Source organism: Zingiber officinale, chromosome 2A (assembly GCF_018446385.1).
Source record: "Zingiber officinale cultivar Zhangliang chromosome 2A, Zo_v1.1, whole genome shotgun sequence".
Classification (NCBI taxonomy): domain Eukaryota; kingdom Viridiplantae; phylum Streptophyta; class Magnoliopsida; order Zingiberales; family Zingiberaceae; genus Zingiber; species Zingiber officinale.
The window spans coordinates 99977770-100002005 of record NC_055988.1 but is presented as its reverse complement, the minus strand read 5'-3'; the positions used below and the strand labels follow the sequence as shown (position 1 = coordinate 100002005).

At 45.5% G+C, this 24236-nt stretch overlaps 1 protein-coding gene across 2 annotated transcripts; it reads left to right on the top strand.

Moving 5' to 3' along the window:
- The first annotated feature begins 15644 nt into the window (after window positions 1–15644).
- On the top strand, window positions 15645–24148 carry LOC122041719 (probable magnesium transporter NIPA9). Of its 2 annotated transcripts, none has more exons than XM_042601499.1 (9): window positions 15645–15806; window positions 17171–17269; window positions 19417–19546; window positions 20144–20232; window positions 22256–22312; window positions 22410–22468; window positions 22927–23047; window positions 23154–23302; window positions 23700–24148. In XM_042601499.1, exons 1-9 carry the CDS (start codon window positions 15696–15698, stop codon window positions 23881–23883), a joined length of 999 nt encoding a protein of 332 aa, XP_042457433.1. In that variant the 5' UTR covers window positions 15645–15695; the 3' UTR covers window positions 23884–24148. The 2 variants fall into 2 exon arrangements, with proteins under 2 accessions (XP_042457433.1, XP_042457434.1); XM_042601500.1 differs by having other exon boundaries at window positions 23154–23353; window positions 23700–23836.
- The last annotated feature ends 88 nt before the right edge of the window (window positions 24149–24236 follow it).

The window sequence follows — 24236 nt, the reverse complement described above, 5'->3', positions numbered from 1 at the left end:
TTTCTAGAAGGTATAACTAGTAATTTTTCCTTTCCGCATCATGCTAGTTATTTATGGAAATAATACCAAATACAAGAGGCTTACGATTCTAGTATTTCGAATATGTTTTTCGATGATGTGTTCTTTTGTTTTATTTTTCCTTGTGATTTGATTGTTCTTTTCGGTTAACCTAAAGTTATTTTAGGAAATTAAATATTAGCTTTCCATAAAAGGTTTTGTCTAGTCGGTGGTGGTTGCTCCCATATCCAAGAAGGCCATGTGCCTCGCCACGTCAGTACTGGGAACCAATTATGGAAATTAATATTTAATGGAATTAATAACTTAAGGTGATTTGGGTCGAACGTGTTAAGTTCCGCAGGAGATCCAAGTCAAAACCTAAAAGAACAAATAGATTAAGTTTTGGATCAAACGTGTTAAGTTCCCCAGGTGATCCAAAATTTAATTTAAAAGAACACATGGTAGCTAGGAAAAGGTTCAGACCTTTGTACAAAATTTTTGTACAGTGGAACCTCTAGATTTTCCGAGTAGCAACCAACAGTAATGACAATAAATGACCTTTAATTGGTCATTTAATGTAGCAAAGGGGAGGCGCTCCTATAAAAGAGGAGATCATGATATTGAGAAAAGAAGTGCAAGAAAAGAGCATCCACCTACGTTCTTCTTGCTCTCTTTTTCTCTTTCGTGCATCTCTTGCTCGATAGAGTATCTATTATAGCATTCGGGTACTTCTCAATTCACCATGACCATCAGTACTTGGTGAGGATCATGTTTACTACCGTATCTTGGAAAGAGACGATCCGAGAGAATCTTGAAGGATAGCCGAAGGTGGAGCGAATTTATTTCAAAGAAATTGTTTGATAGCAGACCTCGACATCTTCTTTGACACTCAATGGTTAGCGACTTGGCACTCGGCAGTTGGTGACTCAACACTCAGCGACTTCATAGTTGGTGACTCGACACTTTGCAGTCGACGACACAGCACTCGACTGACTCAGCAGTCAGCAGTCAGCACTCGGAGTCGACACTCTGCTGACTCAGCAGTCAGTACCCGGAGTCGGATGCGCCAGTCGGACTCTACACTAGGACTCGATAATCAGACTCAGCTGACTCAGACTTAGCTCTCAGACTCTGCACTCAGACTCAGCAGTCAACAGTTAGTCATACAAGACAGCTTAGTCTTCTAGATAGTTCAATCATCTCAAACAGTTCTTTCTCTATTTTACCGTTTAAGATTATTCGCTCATGTCACTTTAACAAATAAGTTTGAATTTAATTTATAAATTTAATATTTTTTTTCAAAATCTCCGACAATAGAGTGTCGGACACTTCTAAGTGGCGCAAGCAAGATATCTAGGTGTTTAAAGTAACGAGCTTTAAGAACTCTAGCCACTAATATGTCGGATTCTGAACGATTCTCCATATATACTGGGCCTATAGGGCCTTATTAGAAGTATCCAGTTTTGGAAACCCAATCCCTCCTTGGCATTTCTGTTGACATAGAAAATTCCAAGTTGTCCAATGTATATGTCGTTTCCCATTATCAGAACCCCACCAAAAATCTGCACGTGCCTTCTCTATTGGCCACATGTCACCTTTGGGATGCAAAAGCAAGACGTAGCATAAGATGACATAGCTTGCGACACAGATTTAATCAACGTTTCCTTTCCACCTACTGAAAATAGATTACTCTTCCACCCTTTCATTTGGAACACAACTTTCTCTACTAGGTAGCCAAATTGAACTTTCCTATTGCACATTGAAAAGGTAGAGAATGCTGATCCGATGAGATCGACTAAGGAGGATGAATGATCCTGTCCGAGCTCTGAGTCGACGGACGTTGGGGACGTGGCACACTCCGCTGTCTCCGCCAGGTGGTGTAGCTCTCCTACGATCCTGCAAAGAAACCGAGCCGGGAGGAGTTTCCCGGCGACTGATCCTGTCCGAGTTCTGAGTCGACGGACGCTGGGGACGTGGCACGCTCCGCTGTCTCCGCCAGATGGTGTAGCTCTCCTACGATCTTGCAAAGAAACCGAGCCGGGAGAGGTTTCCCGGCGACGGCCCTCCGATGCTCAAGTCAGGCAACAAATGAGACAGAGTAACGTGGCTACAGTAAAAAGTTCCTCTTACCTTCGTCGACGTCTGAGGTCTTTATATAGGACCCCGGGGAAGCGCGAGCATGCTTCCCGACGCATGCACGCTTCCCCAAACATATCTTAACAAGCCTGTGTCAGAAAAGTACTTCTGGTGTCATTTCGCAATCGTCCGAGCATATCCCAGATGTGACGGTGGAAGCTTCCACCGTACGATTCTGTGTACGGCTTAGCCGCCAACTCTGCTGCTTGTCGGCGGCAGGTGTCTCGAGAATGATGCTATCCCATCTCCTTTGTCCTCTTGCACGCCTTGTCGGTTCCAGGGCCGAGCGGATTGGCCGCTCGGCAAGTATATTACTCTTGCATCTGTCATATGTCTGGCTGAGACTGCTCCTGCCTGTGTTACCCTGTGCACCGGCCGAACGGTTCGCCCGCTCGACCCTTGAAACCTCTATACCTTGAGCATCAGAAACCTGACCTGACCCCTAGTCAGGTTATCTCCCATTCGGTTTGGCGAATTCCCAGCCGGTCGGCCTGCAGGGTCCTATCAGTAGGCCTACTCCGTCCGGTCGGCCGATCTTTGGGTTGACTATCTTGACCTTTGACCTTCACGTGTCGTTGACCCCCCGCTGACGAGGATCCCCGTCCTTACCACCGGATCACATGCCTCCCCTTCAAGTCTAGTTGAAGGAGGCATCAAGTCCGACTGACTGGACTATGAATTTGGTCGAGTGACATTCAATTCGCCATTCCTGAAAATGTATTTCCGATCGGCTCTAGGGGGTCCCTTAGGCCGATCGGCGAGTTGATGGCCATGCCTTGGTAGTTAGTTTTGATTTCCCTCTGTTGTTTGTTGCGCTACTGTTCCGTGGGTGGTCGGTGTGTCGGGTCTCCTCGGAATTCACGTCAATCCCCATTAAGCTGCCCACGCGCGGGTAATGGCGATTATTAAATGCTATCCAATCGTTGATCGCCACTTGTCATGTCCGCCGTCATCGTACGGCGGGGGCGTAAACTTCGATGGGACCTACGTCAGTTCAAATCCAACGGTCCAATGTCCTCGCTTCTTTCGATGACCTGGATCGGACGACTTTTGTAACCTGAGACCGGGATTTAAGAAGCGCCGGCACTAAGCCTCCTGCTATCACCCTTTGTGTCTTTGACGATTCCTTCCGCGACCATCCTCCCAGTGTCTGCCTGCCTCGGTGCTCCGACAAACTCTCGGTCTCCTCCTTCGCGCTTTGCTCCCCGTAAGCCTCCTCCTATCCCTGCTTTCTTCCGTTTTCTTTTTTGGTGGTCTTTGCACTCGTTCGCTGTGGTTTCAGTCTTCTCCTTCAACCCTTTCATCTTTCTCCCCTCGGCTCTTCCTTCTCCACTACTATTCCGGCGATGGCTAGCACTTCGCAACCTTCTGGCCCTTCCCCTGGCCTATGGTATATGACCATGGTTAGCCACTTCGACGAAACGGACGCCGAACGTTTCCTTAATGAATTTGAATTGCCTTCTGACCATATATTAGTTTTAGCCACCTCTTCCGATCGGCCCTCTAACCCGTCGAACGGCACTGTTTGCTTCTTCCGCGACCAATTTGTGGTCGGTCTGCGTTTCCCTTTACACTCCTTTGTCCAGGAAGTTTGCAATTATTTCCGCATCTCGCTCGGCCAACTTGTCCCTAACTCTTTTAGGTTGCTGTGCGGCGTAGTAATCCTCTTCAAGCTGCACGACATTCCCTTAGCCCCCAGAATCTTCCATTACTTTTACTACCCAAAACAGTCCGAGTGGGGTACTTTTCTTTTCCAGTCGCGGATCGGCCTCGTCTTCTTCGATAAGATGTCGACCTCGAACAAACACTGGAAGGAAAACTATTTTTACCTTCGTTTTCCCGAGCTGCCCTCCTTTCGCACCAAGTGGCAAACCACCGTGTCGGATCCGCCTAACCTCGGCAAATACAAGAACCATCCTGATTATCTTCATGCGACCAATCTATTAGCCGGTCAGAGGTTCAATATCAACAAGCTACTCCACGAAGGAGTGTTGTATATATTTGTCTTGAGCCCGATCTGAACGAAGCTCCCGAGCAGCATGGGTAAGCACTTCCCTTGTCCTTTTCCTTTTAGGTCTAACTGATTTATTCTTCTGTTATGTAGCTGACATCATGTGGCGCGCCAAGGTTGCCGAACGGCTGAAGTTGAAAGCCGCCAAAATGGAATCGGTGGTAGCCAAGGAGATGGCCAATCTGGGTATCGCACCGGTCGGCTCTCATGAAGGTGAAAGTGAAGGGACTCCAACTGAGGCCCGGGAGTCTGCCGCTCAGGGTACCGCCACTGGAGCGACCGGGGATGCTATTTCTTCGACCGGTCAGAACCCCCCATCAGAGGACGCGGAGCGATCGGCCGGCGATTCCCCATTGATAACTCGCAAACGTCGTCGGACCGCCATTGAGCCCGTTGAGCCGACGATTGGGTCAGTCGACGCCCCCCCCAGAGGCAATCGACTCGCTGCCTGCCGCACATGAGACCATTTCTTCTGATCGGACCCCCTCGCAACTCGAACAGCCCGCAGCCTCTACTAGAGCACCACCCGTTAGTTCTGTGCCCCGGGTCCGCCTACGGCTCAAGCACTCGGACATTACTTTTGCACCGATCGGCGAGTCTTCCAACCGAACCGTTTCTACCCAATCAGATCCGAACGACCGCCGTATGATCAAGTTCGTCCTCCGCCTCCCCACCGAGGAGTTCCTTTTGGCGGCGGATCAGCCCGCCACTCCTGAGCACCAAGTTACCATCCGGGGGCCGCTCGCCCAGACTTGGGAAGATGCGAGGGCTAGAGTGGCCCTGATGACTCCCGGTCAACTGGCGGACAGCCACATGCAGCAAGCCACCGGGGTATGTCTCTTAATGCTATTAGGACGACTTTTCCAGGTTACTGACGTTATCTCATCTGAACGCAGCAATGGGTGGAGAACATAGCGGTCAGCAATCGTCTAGATGAACTGGAGGAGGAGTTGAAGAAGCTCCAAATTTCTGGAGGGGCGCCGACCGAGGGGCCCTCATACGCCACGCTCAAGTCCGAGCTAGCCAAAATAGAAAAACAGCTAGCGGCCGAGCAGCACAAATCTTCCGGCCTGGAAACTAGGGTAGCTGGACTTGAAAACCAAGTCAAGTCCCATGACCACCAAATCACTGTGGCCACTAACAGAAAAAATAGGGTCGTTGTTGATCTCGACGCAATGAAGGTGCAGGTTCGAGCGCTGGAGCAGCGCGTCACGGAATTGACCGACCTGCTATCTGCTGAGAAAGATAGCCGATTTGCCACCGAAGCTAAACTGCAAGCAGATATGAAAGATCTTCAGGAAGCCCTCGACACCTCCCGAGCGGCGTTGAAGGAATATCAGGACGGAGAGTCCGCTCGCTTCAAGGTGATGAGACGGAACTATCTTCGATCGGACGCGTTTGGTAATAAGTTCAGCGATCGGCTAGTCCTGTCATTCGAAGAGGCTATTCGAGCGACCACTGCTAGAATCTGTTCCAGAGCCCATCTTCAAGCCCCTGGAGTGAGGAGAGTTTATGATTTTCTTGATATGTTTTTTGTAACCCTTCCGACCGGCTCTAAGGGTCATGCTTTTAATGGATATATCTTGTTTTGTTATTTAATTTTGTCAGTACTTGTGCCTTCCGATCAGACCGCGGGCTACAATCGTTCACTTCTCCTTCCTTTCTTTTCGTTAATCGTTTCTCGGGTTTATGACTAGGCCGCTCGGATGGACCCCCCCCCCCACTTATACTAAAAATTTTATTAAATGGTCGCGATGTACCTTTGGTAACTCGGTCGCGCGGCCGCTCGGATCACATGCCGACCCCTTTAGTACTTTCTCGCCGATGTATTCGGACGGGAGTACATTATCACTATTTTGTCCCTTCGGACAAGGCTTGTCGATTGCTAACGTTGATCGCTGAGCCGGGGCCCGCACGACTTGTCGCGTCTACACCAGACAGTCTCCTAGCCGGGGGATTTATAGTCGCCGGTTTGACTCTAGAGTTTAACGTCGCCGCTCGACGGTCTTCAAGCCGGGGGGTTTATAGTCGCCGGTCCGACTCTAGGGTTTAACGTCGCCGCTCGACGGTCTTCAAGCCGGGGGGTTTTATAGTCGCCGGTCCGACTCTAGGGTTTAACGTCGGAGCTTGACGGTCTTCAAGTCGGGGGGTTTATAGTCGCCGGTCCGACTCTAGGGTTTAACGTCGCCGCTCGACGGTCTTCAAGCGGGGGGTTTATAGTCGCCGGTCCGACTCTAGAGTTTAACGTCGGAGCTCGACGGTCTTCAAGCCGGGGGTTTATAGTCGCCGGGCCGACTCTAGGGTTTAACGTCGCCGCTCGACAGTCTTCAAGCCGGGGGGTTTATAGTCGCCGGTCCGACTCTAGGGTTTAACGTCGGAGCTCGACGGTCTTTAATGGTGAGCTTATAGCTCGAATAACATACTCTCGGCCGAACGGTTCGGGGTCTTCGCCATCGAGCATTGGGCTCGGATAATATACTCCCGGCCGAACGGCTCAGGATCTTCGCCATCGAGCATTGGGCTCAGACAATATACTCCCGGCCAAACGGCTCGGGGTCTTCGCCATCGAGCATTAGGCTCGGATAATATACTCCCGGCCGAATGGCTCGGGATCTTCGCCATCGAGCATTGGGCTCGGACAATATACTCCCGGTCGAACGGCTCGGGGTCTTCGCCATCGAGCATTGGGCTCGGATAATATACTCCCGGTCGAACGGCTCGGGGTCTTCGCCACGGTATCACGCTGCTACTCACTTGGTGCACCAAAATCATGCCTTTGTTCTTATAGCTTTCACTCCTGCAACCAAATAACACATCCGAACAGAATATTTCAAGGTATATTACATCAGCGCACCTTTCATCTAGCCCAATAGGGCTGAAGGTGGTTTGCGCTCCACGGCCTCTCTAGCATTCGTCCATCCTCATCTTCTGAGTAATAAGCTCCCGATCGGAGCTTCTCGATGACTTTGAATGGTCCTGCCCAGGGAACCTCCAACTTGCCCACGTCCCTGACCGGCTTGACTTTCTTCCAGACCAAGTCGCCCACATGGAATGTTTGAGGAACCACGCGACGGTTGTAGTTCTGCTTTATTCTCTGCCTGTATGCCATCAGCCGGACGGACGCTTTGGCTCGCTCCTCGTCGATCAAGTCCAATTTCAGCTGCCTCCGCTCGGCATTATCTTCATCGTAGTTCTGGATCCGGGCGGATTCTACGCCGACTTCGACTGGGACGACCGCCTCGCATCCGTATACCAGGTGGAACGGGGTGACTCCCGTTCCCTCCTTAGGGGTCGTGCGGATGGCCCATAAAACTCCCGGCAGCTCGTCCGCCCAGCTCCCTCCCATGTGGTCGAGCCGAGCCCGAAGAATTCGGAGTATCTCCCTATTGGCTACTTCGGCTTGACCATTACTTTGGGGATACGCCACGGACATGAAGTGCTGCTCGATGTCATATCCCTTGCACCATTCTTCGAGTTGATTTCTGATGAACTGTTGCCCATTGTCCGACACGAGCCGACGCGGAATGTCGAACCGACAGATGATGTTTTGCCAGATGAATTTCTTGACCATGTGCTCGGTTATCTTGGCCAATGGTTCAACCTCCACCCACTTGGAGAAGTAATCTACCGTCACCAATAGAAACTTCCTTTGTCCGGTCGCCATAGGGAAGGGTCCTACGATGTCCATGCCCCGTTGGTCGAACGGGCAAGACACGTCGGACGCTTTCATTTCCTTCGTCGGCATATGCGAGAAATTATGGTACTTCTGACAGGAGAGACACGTTGCGACGGTCCGAGCGGCGTCCTCATGTAGTGTTGGCCAGAAGTATCCGGCCAGCAAAATCTTTCTAGCCAAAGATCGGCCACCCGGATAACCTCCGCAAGATCCTTGGTGTACCTCCTGGAGAATGTACTCTGCATCTTCTAAGCTAACGCATTTTAGCAGTGGTCGGGAGAAAGCCTTCTTATAAAGCTGATCTCCGATGAGAGTGAACCGGCCGGCTCTTCTCCTTAGTAGCTGGGCTGCATTCCGATCGGGCGGTGTGGCCCCTGAGCGCAGAAACTCCATGATGGCCGCTCTCCAATCGCTTGGGAATGTGATACCATCCATCCGGTCCACGTGTGCTACCAAACATACTTGCTCGATGGGTGACTGAATGACGACCGGCGATATTGAGCTCGTGAGTTTGGCTAACTCATTTGCCGCATGGTTTTCCGCTCGGGGTATTTTCTGGACTACTACCTCGGTGAAGCCGGCCTTGAGTTTTTCGAAGGCCTCCGCGTACAATCTGAGTCTGGCATTGTTATTTCAAAAGAGCCCATCAGTTGCTGAGCGGCAAGTTGTGAATCCGAGTGGATCACGACCCGACTGGCTCCAACATGCCGCGCGGCTTGCAATCCGGCTATGAGGACTTCGTATTCTGCCTCATTATTTGTTGCCCGATAGTCCAGCCGGACAGATAGATGCATCCGCTCTCCCTGAGGCGAGAATAGCACTATCCTCATTCCGCTCCCGAGCCGATTGGACGATTCGTCCACATATATTTTCCATGTAGCTTCGGGCACAGGCCTTTGTACCTTGGTTACGAAATCTGCCAAGGATTGTGCTTTAATCGCCGAGCGGGGTTGGTATTGGATATTAAATTCGTTTAACTCCGTCGTTCACTTTATAAGCCGTCCGGATGCTTCGGGGTTCAGGAGTACCCTCGCTAGCAAGTTGTTCGTCATCACAATAATTGTGTGCGCCAGAAAGTAAGGGCGCAACCTCCGAGCTGCTAGAACCAAGGCGAAAGCCAACTTCTCGAGACCAGTGTAGCGAGACTCAGCATTCTTTAAGATATGACTTAAAAAGTACACTGGCTGCTCCTCGCCGCCCGGCCTCACTAATGCTGAGCCCACAGCATGCTCAGTTGATGATAAATAGATGCGAAGTGGCTCACCTGCGGCTGGTTTTGCCAGCACGGGTAAGGAATTCAAGTAAGTCTTTAATTCTTCGAACGCCCGATCGCACTCCTCATCCCATTGAAACTTAGTGGCTTTACGAAGTATCTTGAAAAACGGCAAGCTCCGGTCGGCGGTCTTAGAGATGAAACTTGACAGCGCCGTTATCCGACCGGTGAGACGCTGCACTTATCGGAGATTTCTGGGAGGTGGCATGTCCTGCAGCGCCTTTATCTTGCTGGGGTTCGCCTCTATGCCCCGCTCGGTCACAATGTAACCCAAGAAGCGCCCGCCTCTTGCTCCGAATAGGCACTTCTGAGAGTTAAGTTTGACGCCATACCTCCTCAATGTTTGGAAGGTCTCCTCCATGTCTACGTAGAGATCGGCCGCCCGGAAGGACTTGATAAGTATGTCGTCCACGTACACTTCCAAATTGCGTTCGATCGGCTCTCTGAAGACCTTGTTCATCAGACGCTGGTAGGTGGCTCCTGCGTTCTTCAATCCGAATGGCATTACATTATAGCAGTAAGTACCATCCGCCGTGACGAAGCTGACCTTCTCTTGATCTTCTCGGGCGAGCGGCACTTGATGGTAGCCTTGGTATGCATCCAGCATGCAGATCAGCTCACACCCGGCCGTGGAGTCCACCAGTTGATCGATCCGGGGAAGAGGGTAGAACTCCTTCGGGCATGCCTTGTTCAAGTCTCGGAAGTCGATGCAGACCCTCCACTTGTTACCTGGCTTGGAGACCAGGACCACGTTTGCAAGCCAACTCGGGAATTGTACTTCCCTTATGTGACCGGCCTCCAGAAGCTTTTCTATCTCCGTGCGGATTATTGCATTCTGTTCCGCACTGAAGTCTCTCTTCCTCTGCTTCACTGGACGAGCATCCGGTCGGACATGAAGTTCATGTTGAGCTATACTTGGCGAAACCCCCGGCAGCTCATGGGTCGACCAGGCAAAGACGTCGCAATTCCGCTGGAGGCATTTGATCACCTTTTCCTTTTGCCTCTCCTCCAGATCGGATGCTTTGAAGGTGGTGGCCTCCGGTCGGGACGGTTCAATCTGCACCTCCTCTTTTTCTTCATAAACTAAAGAAGGTGGTTTTTCAGTAATAGCATGTACCTCGACCCGCGGCACTTTCCGAGCGGACTTGGATTCGGCTCGGACCATCTCCACGTAGCATCTCCGAGCGGCCAGCTGGTCACCCCGCGCCTCCCCTACTTGAACTTCCACCGGGAATTTGATCTTCTGGCAAAAGGTAGAGACGACCGCCCGGAACTCGTTGAGAGCCGGTCGCCCCAGGCTGATGTTGTATGCAGAAGGGACATCCACCACGATGAAGGCGGTGGTCCTTGTCCTTCTGAGCGGCTCCTCGCCGAACGAGATAGCCAGCCGGACTTGGCCGACTGGCAAGACTTCGTTCCCCGTGAATCCATAGAGGGGGGTCGTCATTGGTAGTAGTTCGGCTCGGTCAATTTGTAGTTGGTCGAAAGCCTTCTTGAAAATTATGTTGATCGAGCTGCCTGTGTCAATGAAAATGCGGTGAATAGTATAATTGGCTATTACCGCTCGGATGATCAGGGCATCATCGTGAGGGACTTCAACTCCTTGAAGGTCTCTGGGCCCGAAACTGATCTCGGGTCCACTCGCCCTTTCCTGGCTGCAACCGACCGCGTGGATCCTCAGCTGCCTCGCATGCGCCTTTCTGGCTCTATTCGAATCTCCGCCGGTTGGCCCGCCGGCGATGATGTTGATCTCTCCCCGAGACGCGTTGCCCCTGTTCTCCTCCTCCCGAGCGGAAGGTCGAGGTCGTTCGTCTGACGCTCGGTGGTGGGCTCCATGTTGCTGACGGTGCTGCCGCTCAGGGGATCGCCTTGCTGTCCTTTGAACGGGGCTTCGTTGTCGATGTTGCCGAGCTGGTGAAGGCGATCGACGGCGGTAACTCCTTGGTGTGGGATGAGAGATGGGGGGGGAGGCTCCGACAGTCGCGGGTATTGTGGGTGGCCGACTGATGGAGTGAACAAAACATTGGGGTCCATATCTTCCCCTTGTTCTTGGGCCGATCAGCCGCGACTTGTTGGACGGCGTGCGGCCGAGTATGCTGATGAGGACGGGCGGCATCGACCCGCGGACCTCTGGGTGGTTGGTGACTGAGGGGTTGCTTCCGCTCAGCGGGAGCTGGTTGGTCACTTTGGGCTTCTTTCCTTCTTGCCACCTGAGCTTCCTCCACATTGATGTATTCGTTGGCTTTATGCAACATGTGGTCGTAGTCCCGAGGCGGTTTCCCGACGAGCGATCGGAAGAAGTCACCGTCCACGAGCCCTTGCGTGAACGCGTTTACCATTGTCTCCGAGATGACTATTGGAATGTCCATGGCCACCTAGTTGAAACGCTGAATGTACGCTCGGAGCGACTCCCTCGCGCCTTGCTTGACGGCAAACAAACTGACGCTTGTCTTCTGGTGACGCCTACTGCTAGCAAAATGATTGAGGAACGCCGTTCGGAATTCCTTGAAACTGGTGATTGAGCCGTCCGGCAGTCTTCGGAGCCACCGATGCGCCGATCTCAAAAACGTTGTGAGGAACACTCGGCATTTCACACCATCTGTGTACTGATGCAGAGTGGCGGTACTGTCAAATTTACCCAGGTGGTCGTCTGGGTCGGTTGTCCCGTTGTACTCTCCGATCGCAGGAGGCACATAATGCATTGGCAGTGGATCGCGAAGAATGGCATATGAGAACTGCTGGTTGGTCCGCTCGGGCGATGCGTCTGATCGGGGCGCCTTTCCTTTTCTGACGTCCCGGATGGGTGCCTCGTCTGATGAGGACCCCTTGTCTTGATTGGCTTGCGCCACCTCTGAGGGCGTTTGGAACAGAGCCCGATGAAAAGGAATTGGGGCGGGCGGCGCACCCATCTGTGTACCGGTCGGCCCCTTGTTTTGCCCCTATATTGAGAGCTGCTCTTGCCGATCTTCGGGTGGCGCTCGGCCCCCCGAAGCTGATGTTGCTTGCTGCACTGCCCGTTCGGCCCGAGCTTTCTGCTGTTGCTCCACTATTTTCGCTGCTCACGCTTGGACGAGTGTTTCAAGCTCTTCAGGAGAGAGCGTTACCAAAAGTTGACGTCCAGCTTCTTCCATCTTCTTGGCTCGGATTCAGGTGCGTTCCCACAGACGGTGCCAGACGCTGGGGACGTGGCACGCTCCGCTGTCTCCACCAGGTGGTGTAGCTCTCCTACGATCCTGCAAAGAAATCGAGCCGGGAGGGGTTTCCCGGCGACTGATCCTATCCGAGCTCTGAGTCGACGGACTCTGGGGACGTGGCACGCTCCGCTGTCTCCGCTAGGTGGTGTAGCTCTCCTACGATCCTGCAAAGAAACCGAGCCGGGAGGGGTTTCCCGGCGATGGCCCTCCGACGCTCAAGTCAGGCAACAAACGAGACAGAGTAACGTGGCTACAGTAAAAAGTTCCTCTTACCTTCGTCGACGTCTGAGGTCTTTATATAGGACCCCGGGGAAGCGCGATCACGCTTCCTGATGCATACGCGCTTCCCCAAACATACCTTAACAAGCTTGTGTCAGAAAAGTACTTCTGGTGTCATTCCGCAATCGTCCGAGCATATCCCGGATGTGACGGTGGAAGCTTCCACCGTACGATTCTGTGTACGGCTTGGCCGCCAACTCTGCTGCTTGTTGGCGGCAGGTGTCTCGAGGATGATGCTATCCCGTCTCCTTTGTCCTCTTGCACGCCTTGTCGGTTCCAGGGCCGAGCGGATCGGCCGCTCGGCAAGTATATTACTCTTGCATCTGTCATATGCCTGGCTGAGACTGCTCCTGCCTGTGTTACCCTATGCACCGGCCGAACGGTTTGCCCGCTCGACCCTTGAAACCTCTATACCTTGAGCATCAGAAACCTGACCTGACCCCTAGTCAGGTTATCTCCCATTCGGTTCGGCGAATTCCCAGCCGGTCGGCCTGCAGGGTCCTATCGATAGGCCTACTCCGTCCGGTCGGCCGATCTCCGGGCTGGCTATCTTGACATTTGACCTCCACATGCCGTTGACCCCCCGCTGACGAGGATCCCCGTCCTTATCACCGGATCAGTGAAGAATCTATATATTAAATTTAAAACTCTCTTACTATTTGAACTCAGCAAAGATGAACACATGTTAGTTAAACAAATAAAAAAATAAACTAAATAAAGAAGAGGCAAATAACTTTATTTAATTATCATCGGGAATGTTGTTAATCCCAGATAAATAAGAGCTTACTAAACTTCTCCTTTGATAGTGCAGATTTTAAAAGCAGAGTAAAGAAATGAAGTACAGAGTTGTTAACAAGTGTTGTATATAACTTTGAAGACCAGAGCTCTATTTATACTTAGTCAGACTAGTTGTTTACTGACATGGCAGCTCCTGGGCACCTGGATCAAGTCCGGGCGCCTAGACAATATGGTCGCCTCAATCCATTCTGCAATGGCTCTTTATCGATAGTATATCGAGTCCCGAGTGCTTGGATCTGATCCAGGCGCTCAGAGTCTTGCTAACATGGACTCCAGTCTGATCCTCATTGCAACGGCTCGAATAGCTGGCCGATATTGCTCCGAGCGCCTGGACTTGGTCAGGACGCCTGGAGTCCGGGCACCTGGACCTGGTCCAAGTGCCTGGACACAGTCAACTCAGCTTTGATTTATCTGGTTGCTTGGGTGATCCTTCGACCATCAAGCGTTGAACTCACTCAAACTCAATTCCGACCTTCTCCTTAAGTAGTCTGCCTCTCTGACTTCTCGTCCCTTAGAAGTGTCACGTACGTTCTTCTCGTCCGCTGGTGTACTCTTCCGCAGCACCTCATCACTCGGATACACCGAGTCCGTCAACTCGCTTCCCATGTCATCCTTCTTGCTAGTTATGTCTTTCGCTCGACTTCTTATATTCCTAAGTGTCTATACACTTAGACACAAGACATCAAATCACATAACCTAATTTAACTCGATTGATCACATGAAAACTCATTCAGGGTACTTAAAAAGAGTCCCAAATACACCTCATGACCTTACACCACTAGAATAGTGAACTCATTTTTATCCGCTCCACTATAGTATTAACCATATTAGGAGTGAACGAAAGGACAAATTCTCAAAATTAATCACATGTCCATGTCCCGAAGCTTTTTCATATGCGCGTAAGCACTTGACAACGCTGGATCAACACTCTCGCGTAGGCTTGAAGAATATTAGACTATTATCTTCGAAGAAGAGGTGTGTTAATACCAAGCAAGAAGACGGTATCTGCACCTATTTGAGGTAGCCCCTAGCAACGTAGAGATTATAGACAATAACCCTTGGCACACAAGGTAATTAGGTAAGAAAAAAGAGGATCCCCTTGACGAATCTCCCGGCTTAGGATGAAATTATCCACCAGTTGTTGATTCAAGGAGAAAGAATAGTTTGTCTTGATCACCTTAATAGTTAGTAGCCACCTATTATTTATCTCTATTTTAACTTAGAAATAGGTTGATGGAGACCCGGAATAAGTAAATCATCTTTTACTACGTAAAGAGAAAGAATAGCTGACAATTTAAATATACCTCATAATGTTACTAATCCAACCCTCACTGAATCCCATCTTGCCCAATAATTAAAGAAAGAAAATTTTACTCCACTTGATCATTCGCTTTGCTCATGTCCAATTCCAAAGCTGCATAATTATTCTTCCCTTTTTTCCTATTTCTCATCCTTTTTTCAAAAAGAAATATATCCATACATATAAACTGCCGTTTAAGAACTGAAATTACAATTAAAATAACTTTGAGCAAAAATATTTTGATTAAAAATTATTTTAATATTAGTTAAAATTATTTACTTGTTAGAATTAACTTTTATTTTTATTTTTATTCAATAAAAATACTAAAATAAATATCTGACATTATAAAAAATAGAATAAGATGACGAGATGATAGAAATTATATTGATATTCAATTCAAAAACGATGGAATAGAAGTTTAATTATTCGAAAAAAAATCTAATAACGAGTTTGATTATTATTTTTTAAACATTGGTGGCAAAAAGGCGGATATGCTCGCTCACAGCGTCCTCCGTCAATCTGTCCCAAGACTAACACGGAGGAGGTAAATCATGGACGACCCAGCGCCCCCCGCCAATCCGTCCTAGGGCCAACACGGAGGAGGTAAATCACGGACGACCCAGCGGCCCCCGCCAATCCGTCCCAGGGCCAACACGGAGGAGGTAAATCACGGACGACTACTAACCTTTGGAATAGTGACTAGCACATAAGGGAGACATTTACCTCGATTTTATCGAGATTCGAACCCCAGACCTTATTGGTGGCAACACCTCATGTGCTACCCATTAGATCCATCCGAGGGGATTATTTTTTTTTTTAAAACATGGCATATTTTTTTTTAAACATGCATTTTATATAAATTGTAAATTACCACAGAATTGCATCTTTTTAGAAACGCCCTTTAACTTTCGGAAATGTACATATACACCTATATGCGGGACGATTATAGGAGGACCTATTTATAGGAGATGATCGTCGTCTTTAACGGATGCCCTCTCCGAGGAAAGAGAGGAAAGCTCGAGAGAGGGACGATGTGGGAATCCATATGTTTGACGCTCATGGCGGCGGCGGGGAACAACATCGGCAAGGTTCTACAGAAGAAGGGCACCGTCATCCTCCCTCCACTCTCCTTCAAGCTCAAGGTTCGAATTATTCTCTCCCAGTCGCTCCTCGTACGCTTTCGTCGTTCTCTTCGTGGAACCCTAACGAGCCTGTTTTTTTTTCCGGTTGAGCTCTTTGCTTGATCGTGATCGTATAATTCGATCATTAAAACATTGATCTGACTGCTGTTTGATTTGAGATTTACGTTGTTGCAAAATATCCGTCGATCAGATTGCTTAGGATATCCATTTAAAATGGTAGTGGATTCGGATCATTTTATCCGCGTCGATTTCTGTTGTGCGATTGCTGTGCCAGAATGGCTGCTGTTGTACCTAATAATGTAACGAAATTGCTGTGTTACGCTTATGAACTCTTCTCCATGCTAATTAGCGTTCAGCGCTGTCATCGATCATGCAAAAACTCTTTTATTGATAGGCATCCCTGTTTACATCCATGTTTTATGGTTTCATCAGTGTTTGGTTTGGCCCATGTTAGCTCGGGTGCTACGATTTACCTCCCTCACAATGACCGTGGGTCCGGTCGGTGGGGGCCCTGGGGGTGAGGGTTTCGCCTTTTTGCTGCAATCAGTGTTTGGTTTGGCATTGTTTTTCCATGAGAAGTATCCTTGACTAGAATTACAAAACAAATGTTCGTTCTTTGGTACCAGTTATTTCCAATCTGTAGTTAAGTAGACAGTGCCTTGGAGATGCTTAAGGAGGTCATTAAGTTTCTTTTTATTTTCTTTATTTGTTTATTGGTTCTGTATTTTTTTTTAGTTGTCGTTCATTTTGATATCTCTTGGTCTTATATGCTGGTAATCTGAACATTTCAATCGTGGATTGCTCTGTTTCTTCATAATTACATTGCTTTCTCTTTTATAAACGTTGCCTGTTGTAAGCTATTGAAATCCTATAACTTTTACATATATGGCACTATATCTTCTAAAGTTTACCCATTTGCATTAATTTCTGAGAAATTGTATGTAATAGTATTCATTTCCATCTCTGGCTGCCATGGGATGTCTGATAGGCCATATTCTAAATTTTGTAGAGGCAAAAACTATTGATTTTATAAAGCTTGAGAAAAGGTCATTATGGCGGTATGCTTCAGCAGCGTGAAAATCCCCCCCTGGTTTAATGAGAAATAGTGAGCTATTAGTTGCAAAATTGTGGCATATGTTGTTTTGATTTGGTTCTGGTGTAGTAAAATTTCTATTATGAACATGTCAACATCTTATTTTCCTAATAAGATATGGGCCAAAATCTTCTTTTCTACTTCTTCTAGAGCCATTTAAATTCCAAATTCCAGCTAAGTTGTTATTTGTTTGTTGCAGCTTCAACAATTTTTGATAGAAATCTATTATTTAACCAAAAAGAGCCTGAATGTTTTTTCACCTTACTTTTAGGTGATCAGAGCATATATTTTGAACAGATTGTGGGTAATAGGATTTCTCATGGATATATCTGGGGCCATCTTGATGTTGAGGGCTTTGTCTCAAGCTCCGGTAAGTTTAGTTCATGAACTAAATTAATGTGCCTTCATTACCGTCTTTTTTCCTGATGCCAGTCTGTCTTTTTTTCCTGTAGTAATTTTCACTTTTTAGTTAAATAAAGACTTGTGCAGGTTGGGTCCATTCAAATATTGTAACAGGAAGTTGGAAACATCTATATTGTTTGTTCATTCTATAATTTGTTAGACAAAACATATCCTGTGCACATACTATTAAAACCTGGATCATTTTAAATCAAATAACACTGCAATAACTCTTTCTACTTTCTGATTTAATTAATTACCTTATTTCTTGACAATATGTTGGTGTTTCCTTATATTAAATTCATTGTTGTTTTTGGTAATTTCACAATATTGCAATCAGTATCTTAACATTAAAAAGGGTAGTCCGGGGCACGAAGCTCCCATCAATGCGGGGTCCAGGAAGGATCCATTGTACCTTGCTTTGCAAGAGGTTATTTCCGAAACTTGACCTCTAGGTCATACAACATCGACTTTACCATTGCGCAATGGCTCTTTCCGAGACTCGAATCTGGATCATTTTTAAAATTCAAATAACACTGCAGTATCTCTTTCTGATTTAATTTATTTTCCTACTCCTATTAATTACCTAATTTCTTGACAATATATTGGTATTTCCTTATATTAAATTCAGTGTTGTTTTTGGTAATTTCACAATGTTGCAATAGTATCTTAATATTAAAAAGGGTAGTCCGGTGCACGAAGCTCCCATCAATATTGGTACCAGGGAAGGATCTATTGTACCTTACTTTACAAGATGTTTCCGAGACTCGAACCCTGACTACAATAGTATCTTACATTAAAAAGGATAGTCCGTTGCACGAAGCTCCCATCAATGCGGGGTACCAGGGAAGGATATATTGTACCTTACTTTGCAAGATGTTGTTTCTGAGACTTGAACCCATGACCTCGAGGTCACATGGCAGTGATTTTACTGTTGTGTTAGGACTCCCCTTCTAATCAATATCTTAACATTAAAATATCAAATTGTATCTTCTGTTGTGGCTCTTATGCTAAAATAGTGACCGCACTCTTCAGCATTCAAGCATAATGCTATACCATGATTTTCTAAATTAAGTAAAATGAAGTATAATTTAAATTCTCTATTTGGAAAGGAAACATCTCTCTCTCCCTCTCACTTTGGAAAGAAATCAATGTTTCCCTCTCCCTTTCTCTATTTGGTAAGAAATTAATCTTTCTCACTGTTTAGCAAGATATTGATTCTCTATTTAGAAAGAAGCTTATCTCTTCCTCTCTCTACTAGGAAGGCATTCTCTCTTTCTTCCTCTATTCGGAAGAAACCATTCTCCTTCTCACTCTCTCTGTTTAGAAAGAAATACATCTCTCTTTTTCCCTCTCTATACTTAAAAATAAATATCTCTCTCTACAGTCTCCTACTTCCTATTTACTTAGGAATCTATCTCTCTCTCCCCCTCACTTTGGAAAGAAATCAATGTTTCCCTCTCCCTTTCTCTATTTGGTAAGAAATTAATCTTTCTCACTGTTTAGCAAGATATTGATTCTCTATTTAGAAAGAAGCTTATCTCTTCCTCTCTCTACTAGGAAGGCATTCTCTCTTTCTTCCTCTATTCGGAAGAAACCATTCTCCTTCTCACTCTCTCTGTTTAGAAAGAAATACATCTCTCTTTTTCCCTCTCTATACTTAAAAATAAATATCTCTCTCTACAGTCTCCTACTTCCTATTTACTTAGGAATCAATCGGTCTCTCTCCCCCTCTTCTCTCTCATTTTGGGGGAAAAGTGATGGCTTTCTCTCCTTTCTCTCTATTTGGAAGGAGTTTGACTACTGCCCTTAGATTTGGAAATCTAGGCTTCATCCTCAGTTTGCAAGGTGTCTAGCTTCCTTTTCCTCTTCCTCTCATGATTTGGAATATCTTCCGTTGTAATATTGTTCACATGGTGAGGATTGACCAACATCTACCAGATGTCACTTGTATTTGTTTTCCTCATTTTCCCTGTGAAAACACTAAGATATCCGGATGGAGTTCAATTTTACTCTCCTTACTTGCTTTATATTAATTATGTTTAAATTTTGAGGCATGAGTGTGTCATACTGAAGCTTGTTTTTCTTTCACACACTAATTATGATCATATTTTGTAGGTTTCTATAATACAACCTGTCTCTGGTTGTGGTCTTGCTATATTGTGTGTCTTTTCTCATTTTTATCTCAAGGAAGTCATGAATGCTCTTGATTGGATAGCGATAACTTTGGCTGGTGCTGGAACAATAGGTAATGATGCATGGGCAACAAGAATCCCATTGGTTTATTATTTTTCAATGAAGAAGTTGGTTGCAAGTTATAAGTTGGTTATCCTTCTTGCTGTTGATGGATTATTTTCATGTGGATCTGCAATGATAGAGGTTATGGGATCAAAAGTTAAATTGAGTAAGATGTTAGAGAAAATCCGTTGAAGAAAGAACTATTTAACTTACGATCTTATTGAACATGGTCTGCTTTCTGTTGTTTCAACAATAACTTCGCCCCTTATGCTTAAGTTGGCCCATATATAATCTCCAAAATAATGTAAGGGGAGTACAAAACTTGAATAGTTGCACATATCCCTTGGCCTTATTTGAATGTTCAGCACTTATTTAGCATCTATTATTCAAGTAATATGAACTTTGATGCAAAATATTGATGCAGATCTCATAATTTTTACAAGTTATTGTTGCATCTTTGACTTGTTGATAAGGATGACCTTAACCTTTTGTTAGTGCACTTCTTTGATATATGCAGAATCTTCAGTAGAGCAGCAGATACATGCTGTCTGTATTGTCTAGCAAAAGATTTGTGTATTAATACATGTTATTCTCGTGTATATTACAGGAGTTGGCTTTGGAGGAGAGGAGCAACGTATTGCCACAGTCTCTCTTTCTCATTTACCCCTACTTGGTTTCTCAGTTGCCTTGTTGTTTGTAGGTACCATACTCTATTCACTATCATTTAATTTGCAAAACAAATATCATCAACCTTTCCTTACTAATAATAAGACTGTTCTTCTTCTGTTCCCAACTTTTTATTGGTTCAGAGGCATTGATTTGCACTATTATGTGGCAATAACGATTAAAACTTTCATGTGTTTTGAAAGTAATACTCTAATATCTGATTAAAAGTACCAGTTTTTTTCAAAATTGTGCAAATTTATTTAGTTATATATTTTTAAGTATGGTGGTGTCGTGGAATTATTTCCCCTATTATCATCTGAAGGCTTTTTCCTTGAGCATTTTTCGAAGTACATTATTTTGTTAAATTAACGGTCATAGATGTAGGTTCATTACAAAACTTTTTTTTGCTTGACCCAATAATGACATAAAAGTTCTTATCATATATATACTTTTAACTATTGCTCCATTTAACTAGTTTATTTTTTGCTTGTTATTTTATTGGTTTTATAAAATATTTTGCCATTTTGTTGCATCATTTGGTTAGGCCTAATTTAGGAAATTTATATTCATTATACCAGTTTTGACTTTTTACTCAATGAAAATTGCCATCGTTTTGATTTTATTTCATCTGACCTAGTAAAATAATAAATATCTTGCAACTTCCCATATTTATTTTTGATAGCATTATAATATTACAATTTTTTGAGTTTAATTGACGCTTGTTATATTATAATAAATGCAACTGCAATCATTGAAGTTGCAAGTAGCACTTGCAACTGTCACTTGTTGGTCCACGACCGACTAAAGGGGATGAATAGCCTGCACAATAAAAATAAAATCCTTCTCGACTTTATAGCTATATTAACATAAACACTTGTACAAAAGAAAACCAATCAAAGAAAAAAGAGGCTCCGGGGAGGTTGCTAATCTAAGGAAGATGAAAAGTTCACTAAACGATCTCCTTCAGGTGGAGAAGCCTCTTACAGCAGTTGAAGCACTCAATTACATAACAAAACTGAAAAGAAATCAATTACAAGTGTTGTTCTAACCGTCTGGGACCAGGACTATATTTATAGTCCTGATCGGGGCGCCTGGAAGGGTTTTAGTGCCTGGAGGGGATAAACTTTTATCCCCATCGCAATGACTCGCGACACCTGGCGTTTGGATGAAATTTCTGGTTCGGGCGCCCGGAAGGGTTCAGGGCACTCGGACCGTGCAGATACGTGCCAATCCAGGGGTCCGGGCGGTCCGCACGCCCGGACGGTCCAAGCGCTCGAAAAAGTCAACCCTTTTCGGTCCAGGTCTTCTGCTCTAGTTCCACTCGCTTGGGTGAGTTCGGCCATCTGGAATAGGGCTCACCCGAACCGAACTTCCGGTCTTCTCGAGCAAATTTCTGCTCCGGCTTCTCGTCCCTCGAAACGCCGCTCTCCTCCTTCTCGTCCGCCCACATACTCTTCCGTAGCACCTCATACCTTGGACGCACCGAGCTCGTTGGTTCTTTCCCGTATAGTCCTTCTCGCTAGCTACGTCTTTCACTCGATTTTCTATGCTCCTAAGTTCCTGCATACTTAGACACAAGGGTTAAATACCAATAGGACCTAACCTGACTTGGTTGATCATATCAAAATTATTTTGGGGTACTAACACTGTCAAGCTACTATAGGTAATTAAATGTGCGCAGGTGGACTAGTTGCAATCATCTATCTGTGGACAACCAAACTATCCTTGTTTCTTACAATTGAAGTTATTATAAATTTCAACATGTCTTATGGTTTATTGGTGTCATGCTACCATTTTTTTCCTCTAGAGCTGCAAATGGAAGATCAAATAATAAGCTCAAATTTTGTTTTGTTCTTCGTGTGTTGGATTTTGATTAGTTGGAATTTGATTTCTGATGCTTTGGCGTAAGATTGTGTTTTTGATCCCTTAGGGTAGTTAATCTTCTTAAATGAACTCCTAGGAGTCAAAACAAAAGGAAAGAGTATAAATAGTGATTTTATTTGAATGATTAACTCATAGTTGCAAATGTATGTTGGTGTGTATGGAAATCCAGGCACTTCTGAATACATGGCTTCACATCTACAAAAGTCGAAGGCAAGAGCAGGAACTGGTAAGTTCTAGAATCAAACAAGTCATTATCTGTCTTTCTTTTGTCATTTTTTTCCTGTTAATTTTGATATCACATGATGTCATTATCATAAATGCAGATGCATTCTGAAGTAACTGAAGAAATTATATTTGGTTTGGAGTCGGGCATTCTATTTGGGTAATGACCCTTTTTCCTTCAAAGCTTGTCTATGATCATTTTTAGTATATTTTTATCCTTGTCATGGGTAATAGTCTTCCATGTAATGTTTTCTTAAGACTTTTAAGGCTCCGTTTGATTTGTGGGATAGGGATTAATGGTGTGATAAATAATCCCTTGGGGGAGCCAATTATTTATCACGCCATTAATCCCTACACCATTAATCATATCCCACCTACCAAACACTCTCTATCACATCATTAATCCCTAACACCATTAATCCTATCCCACAAACCAAATGGAGCCTAAGATAATTGTTGATCTTCATCATTTATCCAGCTTGTAGTTGCACAAAATATCCCATGGATTTTTAAGTTCTTTTCTTCATATCTGTTGCTGATAGGATGCAGGGAGAGTAAACTGACTGATTCTTTTCTTTAGCAATTAGCTAATGCTAACAATCAACTATGTGATTGCAGAATGGCGTCTGTCATATCAAAGATGGGTTTTGTACTTACAGAACAGGGCTTCTCAAAGTTCATGCTACCTATGTGCATCTCCATTAGCTTCTGCTGCAGTGCAATTGGTTTTGTTTACCAGGTTGTTGCAATTATATGTTATTCTTCTAATCATATTATCCTTTGATTTAAATGGAATGTGTTTTCGTGTAACTTAATCACAATCTAATATATATGGATTCTAACAGACCCGAGGTCTGAAGCATGGAAGGGCTATCGTGGTGTCCACATGTGCGGCTGTAGCAGCCATTGTTACTGGTGTTCTGGCTGGTACGATTGCTCTGGGTGAACATATACCTTCTTCTCCAGTTGCTCGGATGTCTCTCTTGTTTGGATGGTAATGCTATTAGTTAGATGCAGAGCTAAGTTCGTAGCTTTATTAGAGTTGGTACGACCATTGTTCTTGTATATTTTCTCCTTGAATCTGATATTTCATTTCCAATTCCTCTGTCGACAATAGATACCGTAAATTCTCCAGTTTGTTGCAGCGCATCTGACTTCCAGTTTTCCAATTTCGTTGCATTTGCATAATGTGCTCGTATTGTCCCCAGTCACTTGATTTTGTGCCACAGTTTGTAAATTAGAAATCTTGTGTGCTATTGGTCTCATTGTAATTTCCTTTATTGGCTTTAGAAAAATCATGGTGATTGGATCTTGTTATACATTAAGACATTTAAATCCAATAGGACTGTTTGATATGATCTGTGTTAGATAATTTTCATCACTTCTTGCAGGTTATTTATCATGCTTGGTGTAATACTGCTTGTGAGTTCATCTCGGCTGATTGCACTTCTACCTAGGCATTTGCAGCGCCATCTCAAAAGAAACCTTGAGAGGAATCATAGTCTTAGGCGGTCTGCTTCAATCCGTGCTAAGGATCCCACGAGCCCAAGTGCAGTTATTCATGCATCAACTTAGCATCAGCTAATAACATCTCCAGTCAAAACAAAGCCATAATGGAGCCAGAATTCCAATAACCTTTTTGTGATGATATTTCTGTATGGTGATCAGCTCGGTTTTAAGTTTTAAATATGGTACTTGTGATTTTCCCTTTAATTCCCTACCCGACAGATGGAGAAGAATGGGTTTGTTGTCCACTACTCTCTTTCTGTGGTGGTTTTGAGTATTGAATTATGTTTCTATTACAAGAAGCAAGATATCTGAGAATAAATGGTTAAGATCTCATATAGTTCCATGATGATATTGTATCAAGAAATATTTAACTCTAATGACAAATTCCGAGGTGCAGTGTTTGATGTCGAAGTGAATTG